At 65.4% G+C, this 14,329-nt stretch overlaps 1 protein-coding gene across 1 annotated transcript in view; it reads right to left on the bottom strand.

The window, feature by feature from the left end:
* Nucleotides 1-1,926: 1,926 nt before the first annotated feature.
* The window catches only part of C5H7orf50 (chromosome 5 C7orf50 homolog), a 62,595-nt gene continuing 50,192 nt past the window's right edge, over nt 1,927-14,329 (bottom strand). Inside the window, exons 3-5 of the mRNA XM_059699457.1 lie at nt 3,147-3,328; nt 2,703-2,784; nt 1,927-2,375 (exon numbers count right to left, since the gene is read on the bottom strand). Coding sequence (XP_059555440.1) covers nt 2,190-2,375; nt 2,703-2,784; nt 3,147-3,328 — 450 coding nt within the window. The 3' untranslated portion in view covers nt 1,927-2,189. The remainder of the gene's footprint in view (nt 2,376-2,702; nt 2,785-3,146; nt 3,329-14,329) is intronic.

Genomic DNA, 14,329 nt, shown 5'->3' with positions numbered 1-14,329 from the left:
AGGACCCCCACCAGCCCCTCCCGCGCCCGTGCCCATTGGTGCAGCCTCTTCTCCAAGTCCGTCTGACCCATGAAACCCACACCCCCCCCCCTCCCTGGGCCCGATTCTGAGACATCTCCCCCATCTCCCCGTGAAGACAGGCTGCCGAGGGTGCAGCCAGGCCCCAAACTAGGCAGTGTGGGGGCACCCTCCTCCCGTGGGGACAAGTTAATAAAAACCAAGAGTGAGCCTGGCCGGTGTGGCTCAATGGTTTGAGTGTCGACCTATGAACCTATCAGGTCAGTTCGGTTTCCGGTCAGACATGCCCGGGTTGTGGGCTCGATCCATGTGGGGCCTGCAAGAGGCAGCTGATCAGTGATTCTCTCTCATCATTGATGTTTCTCTCTCCTTCCCCTTCCTCTCTGAAATTAATAAATATATAAAAAAACACCAAAAAGTGAGCCACTGCCGGGCCTCACTTCCCTCCTCACCATGGAAACCTGGCCTGGGATGGGGCATCCGCCGGCCACACAGACGGGACTCGACTGCGGGCCGATCCCCGGAGCTGCACACAGCTGGCCCCGGCCCGGTGCCTCTGCCTGTGGGTCAGAGGGGCAGGCGGGCTGACGCAGGACCATGCTGGCGGGCGATGGGCTCTGAACACCTGTGCCCAGCACCCCCGCCTTGAGGTGCCCTTGGCCAGATCTGCCTGTGGCTCCAGTGCTGGCCCCTAGCCACCCACAGGGGCCCCCCAAGGCCCCAAAACCAAAACGACGGACCGGACGGTGAGCAAACCCTCCAGGGCACTCAGGGGGCGGCCTCAGCTCCCAGGGCTCTGAGGGGCGACGTCCACCTGCAGATGGAGAACCCAGCGGAGCCCTGTCTGGTTTGCTCAGTGGTCAGCGTGTTGGCCCTCACTCTGAAGGGTCTTGGGTTCAATTCCTTTTTTTCTCGGGTTCAATTCTCGTCAAGGGCATGTACCTTAGTTGTAGGCTTGAGCCCTGGCCCTGGTTGGAGTGTGTGCTGGAGGCAGCCAGTGGATGTGTCTCCCTCACATTGATGTCTCTCTCTCTCCCTCCTCTCCCTCCCCCTCTCTAAAAATCAATGGAAAACTATCCTCAGGGGAAGATGAACCAAAAACCCAAAACAAATCCAGCGGAGCTGAGGCGGCCCCCCAGGGCAAACCCCAGGGCTGAGAGGGTGTTGAGGCTCAGTCCTGAAGCTCTTCTGGCTCTCTGCCTGGAGTGTATGTGTGTGTGCAACCATGTGTGCCTGCATGTGCATGTGTGAGCATGTACAGGCATACATGCACACACGTGAACACGGACAGGTGTATAGACACGTGTGAGCGTGCATAGGCATGCACACGTGCCTGCATGTGTAGATATACACACGTGTGCACACAAGCTGTGTGTATGTACACACGTGTGTGCATATAGCTGTGTATGTGAGATCAGGACTTGAGCTGCACCAGCGGGCATTGGAGGGGCCCAAGTTGCCACACAGCACGGTGGGGTGCTGACCCCTGGGTGCCAGCTGGGAGGGGTGGTGTGATCCCCTGAGACAGGGCTTTGGGTTGCAGGCGAATAGAAGCCGAGGCCCCAGTGATCGGCAAGGGACTGGCCCTGACCCCTCCCCTCGCCCCGAATGGGCCCGTGACTCCGGGGTCCCACGCACGCACTGCCTGGGAACAGGAGAGCAGGTCCGTCTTCGTGCAGACAGACAGACAGCAGGTAAGTGTTCCTAGTGGGCGGCTGTGGCAGGGCAGCTCCATGGTCCCTGCGGCCGCTGCCAAGGGCCAGCCCAGAGGAGGGTCAGCCTGCAGGAGCGCCAGCGACAGACGCCGGGCACACCCTGGGCGGGCACGGCAGGACGGCCTGGTGGCCGCGCTCTCCCTCAGGAAACACCCCTCACAACCCGCAAGCAAGCGAGGGCGGACGGAGGACCAGAGCCGTGGCCGGCGTGGACGCTTTATTGGAAGCACAGCCAGTTCCCCTGGAGCGGGCAGTGAGGCTGGGGTTTGGCCCAAGCAGGGAGGCAAGAGGTGGACGGCCGCGGCCCCGGAGGCTCCCCGCGGGCAGGCGGGGGCAGGAAACACGTGGCCTGTGGCGGGCGGGACGGGAGCTCTGCCAGGCTCTGGGCCCTGGTAGACAACAGGCAGCGTCCGGGCCCGAGGGCAGCTGGGCTGGCACCTGGTGGGGTCTGTGGCCCTAGGAGAGCAGCTGCAGCACCTGCCGGGCGCGCCGGCTCCACTCCAGCAGGGGGCGGCCCGGGCTGGCACCCGCCTTGTCCAGCTGCTGCATCACGGCCTCGGCCTCCTGCAGGGTCAGCTCCCTGGCCCGGCCCCGCAGGCCCTCCAAGTAGGCCAGCAGGGTGGGGAAGTGCTGGTCGGGGACCTGTGCGGGAGGGACGGGGCGGTCAGCAGCCAGGCGGGAGGATGCTGGTTCCGGCCCTGCCGCTGGTGCCTCAGGCCCACGGCGCTGCCCAACGCTCTCACCCGGGGACCGAGGGCCTGGGGTGGTGCAAGGGGAGGGGTGCTGAGACTTCATCTGCTGGAGGCCAGCCCCGCCCAGGCTCTATTTGAGCTGGGCCCCCAGCACCCGAAGGAAGGAGGCACCACTGTGCAGGGTCAGGGGCAGAGATGGAGGGGCGGGGCGGTGCAGGCAGGGCTGGGGGACCCCCTCCGCCCCGCCCCGCCCCCCGGCCCCGCCCCCGGTGCACACCTGGTCGTAGTCGTACATGTGCAGCAGGAGCCAGGTCTGCCGCGTCTTCTGGAACCGCCAGTTCTGGCGCTTCTGGGCCCAGCTGGAGAGGACACGGGGTCTCAGCACCAGGCAGAGGCCTGAGGTCTGTCTGCACCACTGGCCGGGTGGCCTCTGCGTGGCCGGGGCAGTGTCCAGGGGGGCTCTGGGGGCCCCCCAGCCCGAGGGCACAGACATGGAGCGAGGCCCTGGGTGAGGCGGGGGTGTACCGGGCCCACCTGCCATTCCTCTGGGGCGGGGCCCGCCGGCCGCCCAGCTGTAGGTGACCCGTCTGCCGGGGACAGGGGCGCTTCACGGGGTGCTTCACGGGGAGCACAGGGCAGCCCCGGCCAGAACGGGCCGCCCCGTCCTCCCAGGGACCACAGTCCTGGGGTCCAGCCCCCCCCAGCCCCCGCGGCCTCTCACCCACAGAGGTAGTCCAGGGCCAGCTGGGCACCCGAGGGCTTGGCTGGCAGGGCCGGGGCCGCAGCCGCGGCCGCCGCCTCCCGGAGCCGCTTTCTCTCCGCTTTCTTCCGCTCCTTCTTCCGCTTTCTCTCCAGGACCCGCTTCTCCCTGGGGGTCAGCTCCGCCTCTGAGCTCGCGCTCTCCTAGGGGAAGGGACCCGTCCGGGTTCCAGGAGCTGCACTCGCTCCCGACCCCGACCCCGCCCTCGGCCAGGGGTGCAGACCCGCGTCCCCGCCGTCCTGCCCGCTCAGCGGTCAGCGCTGACCCCGCAGAGGGCTGGCGGGAGACCGGCTCTGGGGTCTGGGGTTGCCCTGGGCCGGGGCGGCTGGCTCTCCTCTGACAGGGCAGGGCCCCCCTTCCTCCCTCCCAACCAGACAAGTGCCCCCGGGGCTGGGCGGCGACCACTCTCCCAGGGAGACGGACACTGGTCACTCTGGGTCGGGCGGGCCCTCAGGGGACGGGCCCGGGACGCGGCCCCAGCGCAGAGCCGAGCAGAGTGGGGCTCCAGCCCCCTCCGTCCTCTGCTCCCCCCACGCCCACGCCCCCTAGCAGGCCCCCCATAAAGCGCCAGTCCCTTGACAACACTCGCTCCTTCTGGAATCTTCTACAACAAACCAACCCAGCTCCGTCAGCCCCTCCCTCCTCCTCCCTGAGCCAGGTGGAATTCACCAGCGTCAGGGCCTGGGGGTGGCAGCCTCACAGGCAGCCCGTGCGCCCTCCGCCTTGGGCTGGGCTCACAGGCCACCTCGAGGGCCTCCTTCCGGCTCCCCGCACGTGCGGGCACACAGACCGCAGGCTGGGGGGCAGGGCAGCAAGGGTTCGGGGCATCTGTGTGTGGAAGGGGCGTGCCCAGTCCCGGAGGATGGTGGCAATGACCACGGCCCGCGGGCACCCCAGAAAGCCTGGCGGCAGCAAGACAACCATCCGTCCCCACCGCCGAGGCGTCATCCGCTGCCTGGGCTCTCCTGGCCAATGGCCTGACCACCAGGCTCAGGCAGCACCCGGGGGCTCAGGTCAGCACCCAGCCGTCGGCAGCCTCGGGCAGTGCAATGCAGCAAGGGGCAGAGAGGGGCGCTGGGCTGTGCACCCCACGTGGGTACCAGGCTGCGTCTGGTGCCCATGACTGGGCCCCAGCACTTGCTCAGGCCAAGCAGGGTTGGACTGAGGGCGGCCCTGGCACAGGCGTGCCCTAGGGACCCTCTCTCTGCTCTTCCTGTGGGGGTGGGACCCCCCAAAGGGCCCTGGCTTCCCCTGGAGACATAAGCATGGCCCAGGGCTCTGGACTGTCCAGTTTGGGCTTCCTGCCTGAGACAGTACACCGTCACTCAGTGGGGTGTCCCCCTCCCCACAGTGAGCCCGAGTGACAGGCTGCAGGGCACAGGCGCTCACCCGGGCCTCGGGGCTGGACGGGGGGGTGGGGGGGTGCTCTGAGCACTGCAGTCCCCAGGCTGCTGGGACGACCGCCTGCCCGCCCGTCCACAGGCGTCCAGCATGAAGACAAAGCATTTCGTCCACAAGGAGTGGGAGAGGCCGAGGCCGGGCCCGGCTGTGGGCAGAGCTGCCTGCTGGGGACACGGAGAGCGCCCAGCCGCCAGCACCAGGTCGCGCCATCAGCACCAGGACGCGAGCCCTGACGCCAGAGCCTCTGAGGCAGCTGGGCTGAGGGTGTGGGCTCTGCACAGGCCTGGCCCGGCCGCCAGCAGCAGAGCCGGGATGAGGCACCAGACCCCGCACTGCCCGCTGGAGGGAGCTACTGACCCCACACGCAGGGCGGTCAGGCCAGGGGCACGCTTTTCCTGGGTGAGGTCTGGGGAAGCCACAGCCAGGGCGCACCTGCCCCACCTCTGCCTCTGCAGGAGCTGGAGCACCCTCCCTGCGTGGACTGGGCATTTATTTTCCAAAACGTGGAATAAAGGAAAGTGACTCCAGCAGGAGACAGAAGCCCTAGCATTGGCCCTACTGCGGACGACGACCCCACTGCTGCCTACGGCCGTCCGAGGCCCCAGGCTGAGCACGCACACACTGCTGTCTGGAGCCACGCGCCCACCACGCCGCCGGGAGCACAGGCAGGGAGCTGGAGCTCCCAGGAGCGAGGGCGCGGGGGGCGCGGAGGGGCTGACCGGCACCCGACACCACTCTGCGCCCAGAAGCCTGGCACCTGCCGCAGAGCCCAGCTTTACCGGGCGCCTCCCACCACCCGCCCGGCAGGCGGTGCCTGGCGCCCACTCCTTCACCAGAAAGTGCCACCAGGATGCATGGCTGCCGGCGAGCTGCCCCGACAGGGCCTGGGGTGAGGCCCAGGGGAGCGGGACTTGGGGGGTGTCGCTGCTCGGTCCCCAGAGCTCCCACGGCCTGTGATGTGGAGGCTGCTGGCTGGGAGGGAGGGGTGCAGCCCCCCAGCAGGATCACAGCAGAGGCCAGGGTGGGGCTGGCCTGGGCTTCCCAGGAGAGCCCCTCCACCCCCTCCCACCCCCAGCCCCAGCGGGTGAGGGAAGTGTGCACTGAAAGTGACGCTGCTCTCGGGCGGCCACAGGGAGGGCGGGAGGCCTGGGCTGGGAGAGGCAGCTGCTGGCTCAGCCTGTTTGCAGAGGTGGACAGTCCCAAAGGGCAGCCACGGCTGGAGCTGCCCAGAGGCCCCTGAGGCTGAGTGAGCCCCAGCCACAGCCTCTGTCCACAAGCTGAGCCGGCCAGGCCCTGCAGAGCCCGGAGCTCAGGGACAGACGGAGGCGGGTCCCAGAACTGCTGTCCCTCAGGAGCCCCCTTCCTTCCCCAGGGGAAGCCCACGTCCCCACCGGCCGGCGCAGGGTCAGAGCCCACACTGCCCCTGGACTTACTACCCCAACGATTAAAAAATGAAAGGCTGACTCACGGCAGCAAACTGCCTTTTCCCTTTGCTAAAACCAACGAGTGTTTCCCACAATTTTTAAAGAAACCTTTTATTTTGAAACGAGTGGCCGGTGCATGGATTCGTGCACATTGACAGGAAATTAATTAGAAGAAATATTTTAATATCGCTACTCGCCCTTTCTCTGTGGTAGGAGTGTCAGAGATGAAAGGAAATTAGTAAAATGTATCTGAAAATATGTAAGTTGATTAATAAGCAATAGCATGATATAACAACAAAGACATGACATAAAAACAAAAAACAACATGATATAAAAACAACAAAAATGATATAAAAACACTGATAAAAACAATGACTGATTAATTTGTTAAACTTATTCTAATATCTCCCTGTACACCACACTAAGAGTAAAAACACTTTCGGAGTGCTTGACTCATTTCCCTTGTGATCAAGTATTTACAACTTTAATTTGAATGTCACACACTCTTCGAACTCGAGAGAAAGCAACATGTAACTGACCATGTGTGAAAGCAGGTTCAGGTAGGACTATTCCTATTCTGTCTAGTTTGTCCTGGTGATTTATTGTCATCGCAAACGCTGGTATCACGGGAAACTGTCTTCGAATTAATTTAAATGAGGCCAGTGTCAGACGGGGACAAATCAATTCTTGGAATCAGAACCTCTCCCCCTGCAGATCCTGTTAATACTTCAGCTTCGATTATGTTAGGTCGCAGTCTTCTGATAATAAATCTAGTGCCATTACAAAGACCCCATTTACTATTAAGATTTCTCAGTAGCATGAGGATTGTGTCTACTTTCAATTTTAACTTATGACCCGGCATTCCCGAAGGAATAATACTATTAAATTCGATGGGAAAATTTTCCTTCTCAGCATCATCCATTGAATCGATGGAATCAGCACTCAAATAGATGTGAAAATCTCCATCGAGTATATCCAAAATTTCTTCATTTATGAACACGCTCATTTTTAGAACAAAGAATCACACATTTAGATTTTTTAAATATCATCTATAGATACGCTATTTGCAAAGGTAGCTTCAATAATAGATCCGTTACAAGTCATTTCACGGGGGATTTCAATAATACCCATCCTGAGAGCTTATATGTATCGCGTGTGCACAAGTCAAGGTTCATTTTTAAGTCGCCAGTGCATGTCCCACGTACCGGCCGGGTGGTCGGACGTAGTACGGTCGGTCACTCAGCCTTTCACACAGGATAACTCGACGCACCTGTGCCCCGCGCCGCGTCCCTGGTGTTAACTTAACCTCCGAACCAGAGCCAAGGCCACCGCCAGCCCCCCTCTGCCCCCCCAAAGTCCAGACAACAGTCACGCTCAGCAGCTTTCTCAGCTGAGGACACAGACTCAGTGCGACTGTACGTCCCCAAAGGCCAATCCCCAGCCGCCCCTGTGAGTGGCCCCGCGTTACCTCCTGCGGCTGCAGAGGGAGCAGGGAAGCTCTCCCTCCACCGGCTGGCAGCACCCTGATCAGAACGGAAGTCACTTCCGAGGACCTGCACGTCAGCAGTTGAGGAGGCTGCGCTGGGATGAGCCACACAGATGCCCTGGAGCGCCGGTGGGCCCTGCGGGGGGGGGGGGGGGGGGCGGGCAGGCGGGCGGGCTGTGTGGGGTGGGCCCTGGCCCTCGGGGTCCTGGGCTGGCGCTGGCACGGGGGCAGACGCGGGCTCTGGCCCCGAGGAGCTCACGGCCGGACGCAGGTGAGCTCCTGGAGGACAGGGAGAGCGGCTGCCCGATCCAGGTCCACGCTGTGCAGGGCAGGCCTCCCGGAGAGGAGGCTCCGTCTCGACGGCGCTCCTGCGAGTGTGCTGGGGCCTGGGGACCCGACTCGGGTGTTCAGTGCACGAAACAGTCCACGGGACTCAGGCACGAACGGAAAGGTCCCGGACTACGAGGAAGACCACCAGGGCTGAGTGCCACCGGGAACCAGCCACCGCGGGAGCTGCGTGCAGGCAGCCCTGACGTCCCCGCCCGCACAGGCCCCCAGCACCCACAGTGAGGGCAGGCTCCGCTGGGGCCAGACACGGAGACAATACTTATTTTTTTCTTATCCAGGTTCAAGCTCCCCGAGTTTGTGAGACGGGGCAAAGAACAGAACCCCAACCAGAACCCAGACCCAAGCCCTGGCTCTGACCCTGCACGAAGCCTGGGACTCCCCTCCCCACCGCCCGCCTCCTTCCCTCTGGGCCCGGGGGGTCCAGACCCTGGAATCTGACCTCCCTCCTCAGCCAGTGACAGGACTGCGGAGGAAGGTCTCGTCCAGGTCACGGCACAGGTGGCAGCTGGAACCCCGTCCGTGCAGGGCAGGCCAGCGCTCTGACCACAGCCCTGGCCGACAGCGGGCCCTGCCCCCCACACATCCTGGCTGGAGGAGTTTGGAATCGACTGGCCTCAGCTCCGTGGTGCGGGCACACTGGCCCTTATCAGAGACGCGTCAGGACAAAGCCTCTCCCGGGTGCCACGGCTCTGCCCTCCGTAGGCTGCAAGCAATGAACACCCCGAGCTGGACACCCGGCTGTTCGGAGACGGGCGGCCACAGCACCCCTTTAGTAGCCAGGCTGGATTCCAGAGCACCTGGGCTCCGTTATCACCGACAACCAGCAGCTGCAGGGAGAGCCGTGACAACACCGAATGAAGCAGGTTTGCTAATGCCAACAGGCACCGGGATCACAGCCCTGGGCACAGAGCCAGGCGGGAGAGCACCCTCCCCCACACTGTTCAAGGTCCCAACGCTTCACCCAGGCCTGGGCCAGCTTCTCAGCCCCAGAGAGCTGCAGCGTGGTCCACGCGGTCCGCACGAGGCCAGGCTGTCTGCTAGGGAGGCCGGTTCAACCCTCCTCCTACCCCCAGGCCTGCAGGACAAGGGCCGGGAGCCGCCAGCCGCGAGGACCGCTTTTCACAAGGTCCGGCTGGGTTTCTGGAGACAAGGTCTCCGACAGGAAGGAAGGTGTGACCGCTCACCGTTCCACTCAGGCACAGCCGTCCAGTCCCTGTCCCAGGAGGGCCCTCCCCTTGGGCAGCCGGATGGGCAGAGGGGAGGCGGGGCTCGGCCTCTGGGAGAGGGATCCCACGGGCACACCTCAGGGCTGCGCCGCCCACAGCCCCGCCCAGGGCTCAGGCCTGAGGGCGGGCGGGGATTCTAAGCGGCCCCTCCCACCCGTTAGGACCCTTGACAGCACCCCACGGGCTCAGGGCCGGAAGCAGTTCCGGTCCCATGTGGAGCCGGGGATCCCAGCCCCCAGAGCACCGGGCAGTGGTCCAGGGCACAGCCGGCCTGGTGCCTCGGGGGACAGGTGTGAAGGTCCAGGTGGGGGCGGAGGCACAACACGTGGCCACGCTGAGCCGGGGGAGAAGGGCCGCCGGTGACTGGCCGTGGGGAGCCGCAGGGCAGGGGTGTGGGCGGGAATGGGGAGCGCTGGCCTGGGCGCAGCGCCCAGGGCTTGTCCGCCACGGTGCCCGCAGACACGTTCCTCTGGGCCTGGCTGGGTTTCGGAGGAGATCACAGAACACCGGGGGCATCTCAGCAGGAAGGCGTCCAGCCGCCCGGAGGGGCGGGTACGAGGCCTCGGGATCTGCTGAGCTGGTTCCAGAGGGACCCTCCCCGCTTCCCAGGAGCCGAGGGTCTCTTCTTACGGGACCTGCGTGAGGCCGCCGTCCTGGGCCGAGCCTGCGCAGGAAGCTGCTCCTTCCGGTCCAGCCTTGACGGACTCTGGGCCCCGGAGTCCCAGGAAGAGTCCTGTCCCGCAGCCCAGACACAGGGCGCAGAACGCCAAGGACCTGCCCTGGGCCAGGGCGCCCGCAGCACCTGGCAGCTCACAGGCCTGGCACTGCCGCCCCAGGAGGGCTACCTGCCCGGCAGAAGCAGGGCCCGAGCTGAGCCTTCTGGCTCCAAGATCCTAAGGGCCACCGGTCCCCACTGTCCCCCGGAACCTCAGCGAGGCCTGTGGGCTGGTGTCACCCATGCGGCCGGGAGGCAGGCGGCCGGGGTGGGGCGGTTTACAACGTCCCTGTTCCTTTCATCACCAGCAGGCGAGGCAGCGTGGGGCCCCCGCACGGTCCAGCCTGGAGTGGAACTTCGCAGGCAAAGGTCACGGAGGCGCCACGCTTCCGGGGAGCAGAGGCTGCTGCCCTGCAGGTCCCGGCCAGGCCCCCCGCCTTCCGGCCGAAGTTCAAGTCGCCCCCTTCCACCTGTGGAAACACGTGGTGTCCGGGCGTCCGGGACCCCGCGGCTCTGGCAGGTGAGAGCGGCCAGCGCAGAGCCGACGGCACCAGGCACAGGACCCGTAAACGCACCAGAAGCCACATCCCGCCGCGGGCTTGGCAGTGCCCACCTGCCACTTACATGACAGTCACCCGGACCGACGACACCTGTCCCCCCACCTGGCGAGGCTGCGGCTCCCCGGCTGCCGGCCCCTCAAAGGAAAAGCAAGTTCGCACATATTTTCAAATAGGCCCGTCCTGCCCTGCTCCCCCGCGGCCTCTGCGCCCTGAGCTGGAGGGGAAATGCCGCGGCCCCGCCCGGCCCGGGGCGCAGCAAGCACAGGACCGGCTCTCAGCTCGCCCCCCGCCCAGGAGTCCCGCAGCCCCGGCCCGGTCCAAACCCAAACGGCACCGGCTCCAAGATCAAGAAACGGCAAAACCAGAACAAATGCTTCAAGTCTCTACAGAGACTACCGTTACCTCCACGCCATTCATTGTTGGGTGTAATTTTCAAAACCGTTTCGTCACATTCGCGAGCTGTTCGCGGGGTGGGCTTTGCTCGCCTCGCAGGAGCCCCGTGCGCACAACACGTTCTCCAAAGCCGCCCACGCTGCTGAGCAGCAATCGCGGCCAAACAATCACGAGCAAAACGGCAAACACCCTCGTGGGAATTTTGCTGCAAACACGGGTGTTCCCGGTGCCGGGGCTCGGGCTCCCGGGGCCCCCACAGCCTCACCGCGACCTCGGGCGGCTCCGGGAGCGGATGGGGGCGCCTGGGCCACACCCACCGGGGATCGGGGACCCGCGGCGCCCGCGTCCCGAGATCTTCCCGGCCCAGAGCCCCCTCCCGTCTGGACTCGGGGACGGAAGCGGGGCGCCGGCCGTGACCCCGTGGGGGGCGCCACGCCCTCAGGGTGACGCCGAGTTTCTGCCGGGATCCGGGGTCTCCAGGGCGGAGGCCGGCGCAGGGGTGTCCCCGGTCGGGACGCACAGCCCCTCCGGGAGCCGCCCGCCCCGAGCGCACGCGCAGGCCGGACCCCGCCCCGGCCTCGGCTCCCGGCTCCCCGGCTCGGCGCACTGACCTCCGCGTCCCAGGCCGTCGGGTCAGCCCGGCCCGCGCACCCCGCCCCGCCCGGCGCACTGCGCATGTCAGGCCGCCCCTGCGCGGCTGGAACCAGATCCAACCGGCTGGACGGCGACGCCAGTGCGCACGCGCCGGCGTGTGGGCGTGGCCCCGGCGGTGGGCGGAGCCAGGTCCCCGCACGTGGGCGCCGGCTCCCAGACCCGGGCGGGTGCGGGGGCCGGGCAGGGAGGGTGCCGGCGGGCCCACCCCCACCCGCGGGCTCCCTCACTAACGAGGCGGTTCGGAAGGCGACGGAGGCCCGGGGCCACTGCTCGGTCCGCAGCTCAGTCTCGAAGTGGCAGACGCAGCCGGGGGTGGGGGGTGGGGGGTGGGCAGTTCCTGCTTTCAGCCTTCCCTGGCAGCTCCCCACACCGGAGACCGGAGACCCGAAATGCAACTGGTGCGGTGCCTTCGCGCCCCCCCCCCCCAGTCGCTCCCACCCTCCTGCACATACGGACACCCCATCCCGCAAGTCCACGCCTGCAGCAAAGGGCCCGAGGTCCCCAGAGCCCGCCCGCAGTCTCCTCCCCAGGGCCTCGGCACAACTCACCCTCCGCACTTCAGACCCAGGCCACCCCCCGCAGCTCAGGGCCCCTTCTCCCTTCCCCTACTGAGCCGCCTCCAACACCACGGTCCCCGCACGCCCCGCCCCCAGCAGCGACACAGCCCTCAGAGCTCGGGCTGATGTCCGGTGCCCCGGACCGGACCGTGCGCCCCACAGGGACAGGGGGCTGTTCACTGCACTGACGCTGCCCAGCAACAAGGCCCCAGGGAGGGCTCCGGGCACCCACGGGTGAGTCACACCTCTTTCCCGCCATAGGCACAGCTCTCCCTCTTCAGAGCCTGGGTGCCCGCCCCTACGGCAAGGCTGCACATCCATCCTATGGCCCCGGGATGACCGCACTCCAGCAGCCAGGAGCCCCCGGGCAGAGGTCGGGCTGCAGGATGCCCGCACTGGCGCTGCTGAGGGTGCTCGCGGGGCCCTTTCTTCCCTCTCCAGTGGGTGTGGGCTTCCTGCTTTGGGTGTGGGCGTTCCAACTTCCCGGCCTGATAAGGATCTCCAAGGTTTGGAGCCAAGACAGCGTCTTTTTGTGTTTTTCCCGCTACCGACAGAAATCCACAGAGGCTTGCTCAACCCTGGCGGGGGCGGGGGTGGGGTGGGGTGGGGGCAGGAAGGCCAGGGGCTGCGGAGGCCTGACCAGGGCTGGATGGCTGCGCGGGTAGGGCGGGCCGGTCTCCACAGTGGTCCCCGTGCTGGGCCAGCTCACAGCTTCCTGATTAATCCCTGGGATGCTGGCATCGCCCCCCTGTACAGACAAGGCTGAGACTGGGAAGTTATGGTTTCTGAGGTCGCTGGTTCATGGAGTGAAGTCTGCTCTGGGTCTGCACGCTGACCGCTGCCTTCCACGGCCGGCCCTGGACCCCAGGTGCACAGGCCAGAGGCGCTGGCTGAGGACACACGGGCGGGACACGGCTCAGCAGGCTCTCCCGCATGCTCCCAGCCACCCCGTCACCCACACTTTGCAGAGGAGGAAATCGAGGCTCAGAGGGTGTGAAGTGCGCCAGGTCTACCTACGCCCGATGCAGTGTTTCCCTCTGACCTGGGACCAGCCTGCAGGCCCCACACCAAGACACTGGCCACCCACTGCAGCCGGGGGTTTCAGTACAGGGCCCCCCGGGAATGGGACCTCACACAGCTGGTGGCGTGACCGAGAGGCCTACCGCGTGAACCTGGAGGCAGCACTGCGTCCACCCCGGGGGAACTGAGACCGTAGAACCCACACACTGCACATTCTCTCAGCAGCTCCTGGACAGGAAGAGTGGGTACATGACGGGGACCCGTACCCATTGCCGAACCCCCAGTGTGACAGTCAGGAGGTGGGGTGATGGGGCGATCAGGTCACGGGGGCCTCCTAGATGGGATTAGCGCCCTGTAAGCGGAGGCCCCTGCCACCAGGGTGTCCTCCCCTGGAGAGGACACAGCGAGAAGACGGCCGCCGAGGAACCAGGAAGGGCCCTCAGTGGACTGGGACCCGCTGGCGCCTTGGCGCTGGGCCAGCCTCCATGATGTGAGGCTCGGTCATGGCAGCCTGCAGGCAGACACTGCGGCAGCAAGGAGGCTGCAGTATTGGGAGAAACCCAGGCAGGTCAGACAGAGAGCAGGGTTATTTGCAGTTTGTAATTTAAAATGGTTGTGGGGGGATGGAGGTCAAGGAAAACGGTGCCAGGAAGGTGACACCTGAGTAGAGACTGGAGGTAAGGGCGCAGCCAGGCTGTTTGGGAGAGAAGTGTCCAGAAAGAGGGAACAGCTGCCACCCAGGTCCTGGGGAGGGCGCTGAGGCCGAGGAGCCAGGGTGGCTGGGGACCTGCGGGCCCTGGGGCGAGAGCAGCCTGGCGTCTGGAAGCACCAGGTGCCGCCGCCGATCTTTCCCAGAGGCCATGAGAGTGAGCTTTCCACGACCGGCACTGTGCCCCGAGAGGAGAGGTCAGCAGGCAGGCAGATGTTGTCGCTGCCGGCCACACGGCCCCGGGGGCAGCTCTGCTGGCCCAGCTAGAACCTGCCACCAGGTGTGCCGGCCACACGGCCCCTGAGGCAGCTCTGCTGGCCCAGCTAGAACCTGCACCAGGTCTCACATGAGGCCACGTGCTCAGGACACAGGCTGAGACCCAGCCTGGGCCCTCCCTGTGTGACTAATGGACGATCTGCTTCCCCAGAGGACAGAGCAGTGCTGGCAGGACCAGGGGGACAGCACTGGAAAGGGGGGGGCGGTGCAGAGGGACGGCAGGGAGGCGGCTGCACAACAAAGCGCTGACCTGCTGACCACGCAGGAACACAGCCCAGCCTGGGGCTGACCGCGCGCCCCGGCAGGGCCTCTGTCTGTTACAGCCCTCCCTCCACACTTTATCAAAGTTCACACCTTACGGGGGCACAGAGGTCA

This window comes from Myotis daubentonii, chromosome 5 (assembly GCF_963259705.1).
Source record: "Myotis daubentonii chromosome 5, mMyoDau2.1, whole genome shotgun sequence".
Lineage (NCBI taxonomy): Eukaryota > Metazoa > Chordata > Mammalia > Chiroptera > Vespertilionidae > Myotis > Myotis daubentonii.
This window is presented reverse-complemented; position numbering and strand designations above follow the sequence as displayed.